Below are 12,042 nucleotides of genomic sequence, written 5' to 3'. Positions count from 1 at the left end.
CCCCGGTCCCCTTTGCCGCTCCCAAAGCGCTCCGCGGGCTCTCCCCGCCCTCACGGACCCCTTGGGGGAGGGGACCGGACACAGCGCGCGCCGCCGCCCGCCGCCCTCCCGCCCCTGCGCCGTGCGCGCGCGCGCGCGCACGCACCGCCCCCTCCTTCTCCCCCGCCCCCCGCGCGCTCCCTCAGCCTCCGCGTCACGTGCCCGCCTTGCCCTCCTCAGCAGCCAATCGGCGGCGCGCCGCGCGCCGCAGGGTCCTTTATAAAGGCGCGGCGGCCGCGGGCGTGAGGCGGCGGCTGTCGGGGGTTTGGGGGCGGTGGCGGCTGCGTTCGGGGCGCCGCGGTCCTGTCCTTCCACCCGCTTCCCTTCCTGTGCCGCACGGTCCTTCCACCCGTCTCCCTGAGCCGCCCGGGAAAGGCCCAGGTCTGTGCCCAGGACGGGAGGAGGAGGTGGTCGTGCCGGAGGCGGGCGGGCGGCTGGGGAGGGGCGGCCATGTCGGGGCCGCGCAGCGCCTGAGCGTGCAGCGGTATCCGCCGCGGCGGCGCCAGCGACAGCGGGCCCTGCCTGTCGCCCTGCCGGAAGGGACAGCGGGGCCGGCGGGGCTCGGTGCCCGGGCCGCGGGTTCGGGCGGTCCCTGCGGAGCTGGCTCGGTCCCATCGCTGGGCGAGCGGTAGCAGCGGCGCCGTGCGCCCGCAGAAAGGCTGTGTGTGCTTGTCTCCTCCTGTCTGCCGTCCCACCTCCGTGCCGGAGCTCTACGTCTTCTCTAACAAACTCTCTGCCTTGCTTCTCCCCCCGCCCCCCGGGCTTCTGCTTTGTGGATGTTGGCGGCTTCATGTTGTGACAGGAGAATGTGTGTATGTCCTGGGCCCAGGCGGATCGGTATGTATCTCCCTTCGTGGAGCGACGGGCTCGGGGGTCGGATGGGACCCGGGGAAGGGGCTGCGAGGCTGGGCTGTATGTGAGGGCTGAGGCCGGAGGGAAGGATTAACGGTGCTGCTTGTGTTGAATGCTTCTTATTCCTCCTCCCCGTCTTCTCCAGCTGGCTCATTCAGGTCTGTCAGGTGTAGGAAAGGCACCTGAGTGAATGTTTTTACCTGAACCATGGGTGTCTTTGGCACAGTGTTTTGGAGGAGCCTTTCTGTGCAGTGCCAATAGCCCTAACAGTATGGCTATAATGAACCTTTATTAAAGAAAGGTGGAACATTTTTCTAGGTTTTTTTTTTTAGTGTAGTACTACAAAACCCCTTTAGTTGACCATCTGACTTGTTATTGGTCATATTGTATTTACAGATTGAAAAATAGTGCTTGTACCCTGCTCTGGGCTTGGAGAGGTATTTACACTGGATTGACTGTAATATCTTGACAAATCTTGATTGAACTGTATGACTTCTTTTTCTTCTCTGCTGTCTTTTGATCAGCCATGATGATCTTGGGATCTTAATTATTTAAAGGGTAGCTGGAGTGTTTGGGGCAGCTGTGTTGTAGGGGTAAGTGTTAAAGGGGAGAGACTTTAATTTCAGTTCAGGTTTGGACACTTGGAATTAGGCATTTACTTAATCATCTTGGAATTATTGAATCTGGTATGTGAAAGAGAGTGATCTCTTAAGCTGGCATAGATCTACTGTAAATGATATGAGCCGTGGAAAATGTGAGGCCAACTTCTTACTACTTCCTCTTGGATTTCATTTGGTAAGATAATGATTAAAAATCATAAAAATGTCCTCTGGTGGCACTGCAGAACTGTTACAGCAGCAATACATTTGTATTTTTGCTTCATCATGAAGCAGAAAAACTGAGCAGTTAAGGCATCACTGTGGGTCAGCACTGAACTTAAATGCTGAGCAGTCAGGACAGCTTGATCCAGGTGGAGTCTGACGGGAGACCAGTGCTGAAGCTGAGGTGCTGCTGTAGGCCGGGCACATCCATAGAACCTGAAGCAAAATTGTTGCATTTAAATGTCACGTGAAGAAATATACATAACTGTTACCAAAATAGCTCCTATATAATTAGAAGGCAGTGAATAGAATTTAAAATCTATATTTGGAGTTGCAGACTATTGCTGTGCAGACGATTGCTGTCATGCTGTGTGCATGTGAAGCCTGGACTGGAGAAGCAAATGGCTACCATAAATTCAGTATGCATCTGGAAGTTTCAGCCAATTCACTGCTCCTGGGTGTCTGGACTGCAGCCTGAGCTCTTCCTGGTACCTGCACAACAGAAAACTTCAATCTTCAGCTGTCAGTGGGAGACTCAGTAGTTTTTGTCAGTGTACAACAGTCACTCATTAGTACTGGGGAATCAGTGGAGTGACAGGAACACGAACTCTACTGTGCTTTCAGCACTTAGGTGTCATGTAACAGAGAAATGGGCTCTACTCTGGTTTATTTAAAAAGAGCAAGCAAGCTTGGAGGGAAAGTAAGGCTTGCTTCCCTTTCTTGAAACAAGGAGAATGGGATGAAACTTCCTATGTTTCCAGACACTTCTCAGCTGGCCCAGTTGATCAGAATCATGGCTGAAGCTATGGAAAGCCAATAGAAATTGCAAAATGAAATTTCTCCTATATTGCATGATCCTTTAGACTGAGTGTTGGGGCTTGTTGCATATTTTATTGGGGCTGAGTCTCCTCTGAAATACTGGTATGCCTGCTTGGCTAAAAAAAAAAAATCCATTTACAGACTGAAGCACCTTGCATAACACAGCAATATCCATTTCTTCAGTAAAACAATTTGACGTCTAGCAGTGCTGATTAGTGCTTACGACTGCAGTAAGCCTTCTAATGGCCTCTTCTGAGAAAAAGCTTTTGCGATGAAATTTGATCATAAAAGAGAAAATTGAATTTGCCTTAAATGTGTGTACTTCACACAAGGCACAGTTCAACTCCATTTCAACGCTGGAGTTGTCTCTCAAGTATTGCATTGTAAAAGACTTCCTGATAATGAGGCATAGTGAATAAGGCATTTGAGAGGCACTCTCACTAATGTTGTGATTTGGTATGTAAATGGAGACAAGAAAGACTATGCTAGCATACTCTTTCTTCAGGGAAATGAAAAATAAGGAAAGCTTTTAGATGTGGCAAGTAGCAGTAGAATATATGTTCAGATACTGGTGGTTTATCTTAACAGTGAACTAGCTGTAGAGTATTGCGCAAGGTTCTGTTCTAGTCATGGAAGCAAACAATTTGCATATAGGCCTTCAACTGAGTCAATTTTCAAGGCGTTTTATAATCTTAAAATGTACTGGGGTGGAATACCTATTGGAAAGCTGTATTTCCTTTCTACCTCTTGTACGTACATCTTAAACTAGAAAATTGCTGCATAGATTGCTGTGGCTGTGTTGTATATGTAACACAAGTTTGAAGTTTTACTTGTGAAAGGGGCGGAAAGAAGCAAAACCTGCTACTGACTTCTGATTGCATCACAAATCACCTACTTCTTGCTTCTGCTGTCTAAACAATCTTCATTGTATGTCCTCTCAGAGCTTTTTCTTAAGTCTCCCTGTTGGATGCTTTCTCTTCTTCAGCCTTACAGAAAGGGTTTTCTTCCTTGTGTGCCACATCTGTCTCTGTCAGCTATGGAATCACCAGGAAAGCAAATAGCTGTAAAAGTCCTGTGACAATTCTGTAGAGTGCTCCGTGCTAACTATTGTGCTAATTTGTTTGAAGGTTCATTGACTGTCTGGGTGATGCTTTCACTTCCTGCCTGCCTACTGAATGGGTATAAGAGCTAAAATACCTGTGCTGAAGTATGGTTTAGGTTTTTTGTTACAGCCCAGGGTAGTGTCTGTAAACGAGCACCTTGCAGTGCCTTTCTTTATCAAGTTCTTTGAAGCTATGAGCTCCATATAATAAACAACTTGGTTAGGAGCTGTAAACATCTTAACACAGAATTCTGGGGAGAAAAAAATCTCTAAATCTCTTAGGTGTCCCGCTAAGCATAGTTGTTCTCTTGTCTTTCAGCAATTCCAGTCCGAAGCTCCAGGCTGCCATTGTTGTCTGATGCCATGCCAGCACCAGCTCATCTGTTCCCACTGATTCGTAACTGTGAGATTAGCAGAATAGGCAGTACTGCGTGTTACTGCCACCATAAACATCTGTGTTGTTTGTCATCTCATTTTGCTCACAGTCACTTCAGATATGCACCACAGAAGAAATTTGCGGCACTTTACAGGCCAAAGGAGCACTTTAATCACTTTATTCATGCAAGGGATTATGCTTCTACGCCGCAGAGGTTTTACCTCACCCCTCCACAGGTCAACAGCATCCTGAAGGCAAATGAATACAGTTTCAAAGTCCCAGAATTTGATGGTAAAAATGTAAGTTCTGTCCTTGGCTTCGACAGCAACCAGTTGCCTGCTAATGCTCCGATAGAGGACCGGAGGAGTGCTGCCACTTGTTTACAGACAAGAGGGATGCTTCTGGGTGTGTTTGATGGCCATGCAGGCTGTGCTTGTGCTCAAGCTGTCAGTGAAAGACTGTTTTACTACATTGCTGTCTCTTTGTTACCTCATGAAACTTTACTTGAAATAGAAAATGCTGTGGAGAATGGCAGAGCTCTGTTGCCCATTTTACAGTGGCACAAGCATCCCAACGATTATTTTAGCAAAGAGGCTTCCAAGCTTTACTTCAACAGTCTAAGAACTTACTGGCAGGAGCTGATTGATCTCAACAGTGGAGAGACTACTGATGTGAGAGAAGCTTTAATTAATGCCTTTAAGAGGCTTGATAATGATATTTCTTTGGAAGCTCAAGTAGGAGATCCAAATTCTTTTCTCAACTACCTAGTACTGCGAGTAGCATTTTCTGGCTCAACTGCCTGTGTAGCCCATGTGGATGGTGTCGACTTGCACGTTGCTAACACAGGTGACAGCAGAGCAATGCTCGGCGTTCAGGAAGAAGATGGATCTTGGTCTGCAGTTAATTTGTCCTATGACCACAATGCACAAAATGAACATGAAGTGGAACGTGTGAAAATGGAGCATCCGAAGTCTGAAGAGAAAAGTCTTGTGAAACAAGATCGTCTCTTGGGTCTCTTGATGCCTTTCAGAGCTTTTGGTGATGTGAAGTTTAAATGGAGTATTGAACTGCAGAAGAGAGTAGTGGAATCAGGCCCAGATCAGCTGAATGACAATGAATATACAAAGTTTATTCCTCCAAACTATTACACTCCCCCATACCTCACAGCTGAGCCAGAAGTCATACATCACAAGTTACGGCCACAGGATAAATTCCTGGTTTTGGCCACGGATGGGCTGTGGGAGACAATGCACAGGCAAGATGTGGCTAGAATTGTGGGGGAGTATCTCAGTGGTGTTCACCACCAACAGCCAATAGCTGTTGGTGGCTATAAGGTAACTTTGGGACAGATGCATGGTCTCTTAACAGAAAGGAGAGCAAGAATCTCTTCAGTATTCGAAGATCAGAATGCAGCAACTCACCTGATACGTCATGCTGTGGGTAACAATGAGTTTGGGACTGTGGATCATGAGCGACTGTCCAAGATGCTTAGTCTTCCAGAAGAGCTGGCTCGAATGTATAGAGATGACATTACAATTATTGTGGTGCAGTTCAATTCACATGTTATAGGTGCATATCAAAATGAGGAATTGTGAATTTAATGCAGTTAACTAGTTAATAAAGTTGTAATAAGGGCCAGTATGAGCAGCAAATTAAAAAATCCACCCAAAAATATTATTTTAAAAAGCCTTTGGCAAACAATTTTCATTTGTTAGATTCAGTATATCTATTGTTCCTGCCCTTCCCCAGAGATCTAAAAACATGGGAAGTGCTATTGACCCAATACAAAACTTGAAGAGGATGTCCTAGCTTGGGAAAAGAGTTTTTTATAACAACTTTGCACTATTGATTTCATGCATGCTGCTAAAACAATGTCTTGAATTTGGCAAATTTGGATGAGGGAGGAAGTAGGATAAAGAATTAACTGTCAAGATCTGGCTGTTCAAGAAACAGCTTGCTTATAAAATATCTGCAAATACATACACTTAAGGAAAAGACAAGTAAAAAGCATTGTTGAATTTTTTACAGGGCTAATTCTTGTCACGGTTATCTGTGAATATATTGTCTATTGTTTTCTTCTAAGCAGAAAGTCATTTGAACCAAGTAAGTCTTCAGTGTAACAAAGTTGTCTCACTTTCATATGGACAATGTCATTCATGTAAGGATATTTGTCTAAGTGTTGACTTTCAAGAGAGGTCTAAGCCATAATCAATACCTGAGATTCTGCTACAGTTTAATCATATCTTATGCACGGTAATTTCTGAATTTCTTGTGCATTAATACGTGGCTGTGGTTTTCTGCACAACTTGTAGGGCAATAACACATTACAGCATGCAGCAAGATAGCAGAGAACTTCATGGAGGACTTCAGTTTTCAGTATGAAGAAACTTTCAGACTTTCCAAAAAGTCAGTATTGTTGGTTAAGGCCGTGTTTGCTTTCCTAGAGGTTATGTCCTTCATGGACTCCACCTCTCCCTGGCATTGCTTATCTACTAAATAATTTTTACCTGAAAAGATCAGGAAATCATTGCTAACTTCTTTGTAGCTTTGTAACTTGCACTCATTTTCACTTTGGATATTTCAAAAGGTCACAATACACGTCCTTCACTTGAACTCATATGTATAAGTTGGGTGAAAAACTACAAATTACAAAAAATTTGAAGTATGGCTTGTAAATAGCATTTTAATTGGGAAGCTGACTGGCATGCATGTGTATGTTCAGTGGCTATTTCTGGCAACTTCTTTTAGTTTTGTGTTTCTGGGCAGCTGGTGTATGCATGTTTTTGCAGTCCAGAATAGTATTACAGAGCAGTCTCTGAAATGGGTCTCTCTGACTTGGAATGGTTGAATTTGAACTTAAGATTGGCTGTACATGTGTGCCAAATTGTTGGGCTTATAATGGTAAAAGTAGAGACTGACAGCTAATTGGTCATCATTGCATCTATTTGAGATACGTTGCATTGTGTACAGATTTATTTTAACCTGCCCTTAAGTTAAAACCTGAAATGCCTGCTGAAATACTAGTCCTTGATGACTGGGAGGACACATCTAACTTTATTCCTAGGTTCTAGAGAACAATGATAGGTCAGCTTATTTCACTTTACCAAGGTGTTTCAGTTAAAATACCTCCCTAGCCCTCATCATAGCTAGTTAAATCAACACTTAAGTGAAATATGCTAAGTTTCTAAAGTGGCATTTTTTACTAAATATGTCTTGCCAATTAATGCTACTGTACTGTCCATAGGGTGCACTTAGTTTGAACAATGAACCTGTGCTATAGTAAACTTTGGCTCCTCAAACTCACAAATGCTGTGTGTACTCAGTGGCCTGCAGCTTTAGTATGTCTCTACCTGACCTTAATTATCAGCATCGATATTGCTGTAAGGTTAATGATGCCTAAGTTCACATTCAAGATGTACACAACCCTTCTTTATTTGAAGGGAAAAGGGAAACTCTGAAATGCTTAGACAAGTACTGGCAGTTGACATTGCTTCTGTATGTTGTGTTTTGGTGACTGTGTCATTAACTAGGTCAATAGACTATGTTCTATCATTCAAATGCAGTATGTATCTCAGCTGTTGCAGTATTTAACTTTCTTACTTTTTTTTTACTGTTAAAGCTCTATTAACATGCATTGATGTATTTAACCTACGATTGTTGATACGGATTTGGTACAAGTCATAGCTAGAAGAAATGCACATTGGTCCCATGGATACAGCTTGGAGAAGCTGCTTTTTGTAGTAAAGATACTTAAGTATGGGGTCAGACAATATTTATGTATTGCTTGGAGACTTGCTCAGTATGTATGCAGTAAACAGAAGCAGCATAACTGCCTGCTGAACAGGTGATCTGAACAAACATCTTTTAACAGATTCCAATAAAATGATCAATTATGCAGAAACCCATGTGTATTGAGTTGATGTAGAATGTGATATCTGTTCTACTAGGACTTTGTTCTTCTGTGTGATTTGTGTTATGAATACTCAGATGGCCAAGGAAAGCGAAGTATAAATGGAAACAGAGAATTGAACTTCAGAGCGCTTCAATGCTGCTGTGAGGCTCAATGTCACCCTGCATCAGGCATGCTGCTGCTGCCTCCCCCAGGCAGCAATGCTCAGATCCTTCCATCAGTATGGCTGTGTGTCTCAGTTCCCAGCACCTCATGAGTACCTTCAGGGGCAGTGCTGCTGAGGAAGCAGCAGCATTTTGGATCTTAAAGCTGGGTACTATATTGTGTATCAAGCAATACAGCATTTCATAAACAGTCTAAAGTATGTGTAGATTAAATTGGGGCAAGAATGAGCTGATGGTTAGCTAAACAGAAACAGCTCTTGTGCCACAGGCTGAGGACACATATGCCTTGTCTACCAGAATTGTTGCATTGTGGAAAGTACAGATATTGTGCATGTAAGTGTCATGCTGGGATTACTTTTTCGAATAAGGATTCCACAGCTGCAGATACGTGGTTCAACCATGGAGGATGGCTGAATCTTGACAGTCAACACAAGATTTACCTTAATCTTCAAAACTGTTCTAGATGAATGTGTCAGTTCAACAGTAAAACTATATAAGAGAGGAGTGGGAGATACATTATCTGTACTTCCAGCTTAAGGCTCTGTTAATTCTGTTCCCTTGTGTTCAGTGGTATGTGCATTGTATTAGCATCCCATCCATTTGAATGCTGAAGCATAACCCATGTCAGTTGTACAAAGGGTGTTGTTTCTAATTGAAGCTTATGTAGATCTGTATTCAAAAGCTTCCTTGACAGGTTTCATTATTGCTCACACCACTGACATGGTGGTTGGTGGCAAGCCCGTGACATGGTGGTGGTTGTATTTGCAATGCAATAGATAAGCCTATTGTTACAATGTTGGTTACACCTGCTCTTTTATTTGCTGCTGTGAGTATTAATAATAAATTTCTGGGTGGGGGAAAGGATAACCTGACTTTCATAACTGCATCACAGATTAAGTGTAGGCTGGCAGGAGCATTGTGTGGCAAAATGAAAAGCAATCTGAGATGCGTAAATGATCTGTTCCTATCTGTTCTGCCAGGTCTGAAGGTAAAAAAATCCCAAGTAACTTATCTCATGTATTGATAAGTAGTGCAAGTCTTCTGAAACTGCATTTCTTGGAGATGACCCACCTAATCAGTCATGACACTTTCCAGGATTATGTGAAACTTAAGCATAAGAAAATACAGGCACCATTCAGTATATACCATGATGAGCAGATACTTTGTTTTGTTTGTGGCAATTAATAAGAAATTAGATTTTTGATTTTTTTAGAACATAAATAAAAGGAGTAGACGGAAAGTTCTCTAGCTGAATAAATAAGAACCACCCAGTACAAGATTGTTTTAGGATTGTTCTCTCTATATAGTCTCTGTATTGAAGCAAAGAAAAAAAAAAAAAAAAAAAAAGGAACTGCAAAGTATGTATGTGTTATGGTTCCTAGTCTGGATAAGTAAGTAATCAGTCTTATAGATTTTAGGGGATGTTTTATGCAGCAGGCTGTTCACTATCCTCATGGTGAGTCTTTATCTGAATAGGAAAAATTGTGCTTCCTTTATAGACTTTTTCTATTAGATTTCCTAATAGAAAATCCTCTTTAATAAAACTTGTGAATACCAAACTATTTTATAGCATCATGAACAAACTGGTCAGTTTTAATATCCAAAATGTGTACTTAGGGTAGCCTTCAATGTATTACCTCACATCTTAATTGCAAAAATAATTCAGTTATGGCTGACTAATTTGCCATCATGTTCATGTCACATGATGCTGCAAGACAGAAAAAAATGCCCAATAAATAGGGAAATCATTGATGTTAACAGGAAAGCACCCATGAGCTGACACACAGCCATTCATTCAAAAAGCTCTGTATTAATGAAATGAGTCTGTTAAAATTGCAATAAGCCTATAGTCATTAATTCTGTAACCTTTCCTGTTGCTCATCCCTAGTACTTCCTTGCCCACTGTGGTAGTGCAACAGCTGGGCTAATAACAGGAATATTATATTCCAGCATTTTGTGCAAGGTGATTTAAATAGCTAATAGTAATTAGTTAGTGTTCCCAGGTTTAGGCAGCTGGAAGAGGAATGAATGTTGCTTCCCTGGTAGCAGCCTCTTCTACAGGGGAAAAAGTAAATCTTTCTCATAAAAAAACCTGGCTGCTGTGCAGAAGACCTAGCCATAGCACAGCAGTGTTTAATAGGGATTTATTACTCCTGCTAAAAAAAGCAAAGTGTATTCATTTGTACAGCATGCTGCCACTCTGAAAGTAGCTCAAATGTCCCTGCAAAACTTGGTGTATTCCTGTGTATGTACAAGTACTGTTGCTTATGGGTGCATCCCTTACCAGCTTTTTCTTAAGACACCTGACTTGGGTACCTCTGTGTGTGTGCTACATCATGAGTGTTGAAGCCCCTGTTACAGGTGGTGGAGCTGTGTTCAGCACATGCTGTGGGGTCTCAGTAGCTATTCAGCCCGCACCATGCCTACATTCAACTCCACTGAGCCCAACAGAAGCTTAGTCACCTTGTCCCCACATAGGTAGCTCCATTTAGGTGTTTTCTGGAGGCAAATCTTTTTTCCCATTTTCCCAGGTCCTCAAAGGTACGGTAGTCCTGAAGTTTTTGCATCTGCCACTTTTGCATAATTACTTTGGGATTTTTATTGTCTTGTATCTAATATTCCTGTAATTAACCCTATTCTAAGAGCTTGTTCTTGCTCTGATTGTTAGGGTATGTGGAAGTGCAGCTCAAGCTCCAGTGTAATTTTTTGTGTTGACCTACACAGAGGGTGTGTAGGATGTTACTGGTGTGCACTGCGAGGTGTTGCTGTTACACCAAGGACTCTCTTTATCTCCCCTGCTCCAGAGTCCTGCTAGCGTTCAACAATTAAGTGAGCAACATACAATTTCCTTGGCATAACCTCTGAAGCCTGCACTTGGAACAGTGTTCAGCACTCATTCTTGTTTGCCTGAGTAAGACTCTGTAAAGCTTCCAGCACAGCTAATCAGAGAAATCTGTGTTCTTCTACTCATTCTTTTACAAAGCTCAATCCTCAGACCAGCTCTACAGAAAAGATGATCCAGGTCTTTACGTAGTCCCCCTTTATATGAAAAAGAAGTAAAATACCCAAAACTGAGGAGACACTGTCCTTTTATCAAAAATAGTCCAGCTTGTAAAAGGCTGAAATATTAATAATTAAGGAAAAAACAGAGCCTGAACTTAGGGCTGATAGTACAGAAGGCAGAAAAGTCTTCTAGCACGTGGCTTGGCAGCACTGTAGTGTGGCAATGCAAGGCAGTCCTGTGTCTGTCTTCTGAGGCTGATCTGGAAATGAACACTGAAGTACCATTCACTGCTTAGCAGACACTGACACTAAAGAGTCTGAGTAGCTGTCTAGCTCAATGTCAGAAAGACAAATAAGCATAAAATTCATGCAGATTTTTGACATTTTGTATTTTTAGTATGTGAGGAATTTTTACATTTGGGCCATGTTATATAACTTAATGCCAAATCATGTTCAAACAGGTGAAAAGAATCTATATTCTATGGAATCAGTGTGTATAAGACACTTCTTACAGCTGAGGAAGGCTCCTCTCTACTCCTACTACTTAGTGAAGAATATGTGAGGAGCTGTTGTGAAAATCCAACTGACAGAAAAAGGCAATGAGAAGGTCACACAAGATTAGGGCCCAAAAATAACACAGGCTCTCCAGGTTGGTAGATGGCCAGCATTTAAGCAAGTGTACTGCATTTTAAAGCCACTGTATTATACAAAATTTTGGGAATTAAAATTGCCTGAGCTATGGCAAGGGTTCAGACAGTGATATTCAGTCATATCATGACTAAATTGGTTAAAGACAATTCTGATGTCTGCTGTATTTGCTAACCTGTATTAAAATAGAAATATTGTAGTGTTATGGGTCTTATTTTAATGCTGCAGCTTAAAGGAGCATTTGAAGCATATCACAGCAGTGATATTAAAAGCTCAGTTCTGAAGTCAGTGAATCATAAAAGTCCCTT

General features: G+C 42.5%; 1 protein-coding gene across 2 annotated transcripts; it reads left to right on the top strand.

The window, feature by feature from the left end:
- The first annotated feature begins 283 nt into the window (after nt 1-283).
- On the top strand, nt 284-7,910 carry PDP1 (pyruvate dehydrogenase phosphatase catalytic subunit 1). Of its 2 annotated transcripts, none has more exons than XM_041464400.1 (2): nt 284-420; nt 3,953-7,910. In XM_041464400.1, the coding sequence occupies exon 2, from the start codon at nt 3,997-3,999 to the stop codon at nt 5,602-5,604; it is 1,608 nt and encodes a 535-aa protein (XP_041320334.1). In that variant the 5' UTR covers nt 284-420; nt 3,953-3,996; the 3' UTR covers nt 5,605-7,910. The 2 variants fall into 2 exon arrangements, with proteins under 2 accessions (XP_041320334.1, XP_041320333.1); XM_041464399.1 differs by lacking the exon at nt 284-420 and adding an exon at nt 438-876.
- Nucleotides 7,911-12,042: the final 4,132 nt, after the last annotated feature.

This window comes from Pyrgilauda ruficollis, unplaced genomic scaffold (genome assembly GCF_017590135.1).
Source record: "Pyrgilauda ruficollis isolate IOZ18807 unplaced genomic scaffold, ASM1759013v1 scaffold18, whole genome shotgun sequence".
In the NCBI taxonomy this organism is placed as follows: Eukaryota; Metazoa; Chordata; class Aves; order Passeriformes; family Passeridae; genus Pyrgilauda; species Pyrgilauda ruficollis.
The sequence above is the reverse complement of the archived record's forward strand: the minus strand, read 5'-3'. Positions and strand labels throughout refer to the sequence as shown.

What these genes read in the sequence shown, in the direction of transcription:
- PDP1 (XM_041464399.1), top strand. Translation starts at nt 816, where the DNA reads ATGTTGGCGGCTTCATGTTGTGACAGGAGAATGTGTGTATGTCCTGGG. An exon ending in TCCTGGGCCCAGGCGGATCG is followed by an intron (nt 877 to 3,952) that starts GTATGTATCTCC and finishes CTTGTCTTTCAG; the next exon opens with CAATTCCAGTCCGAAGCTCC.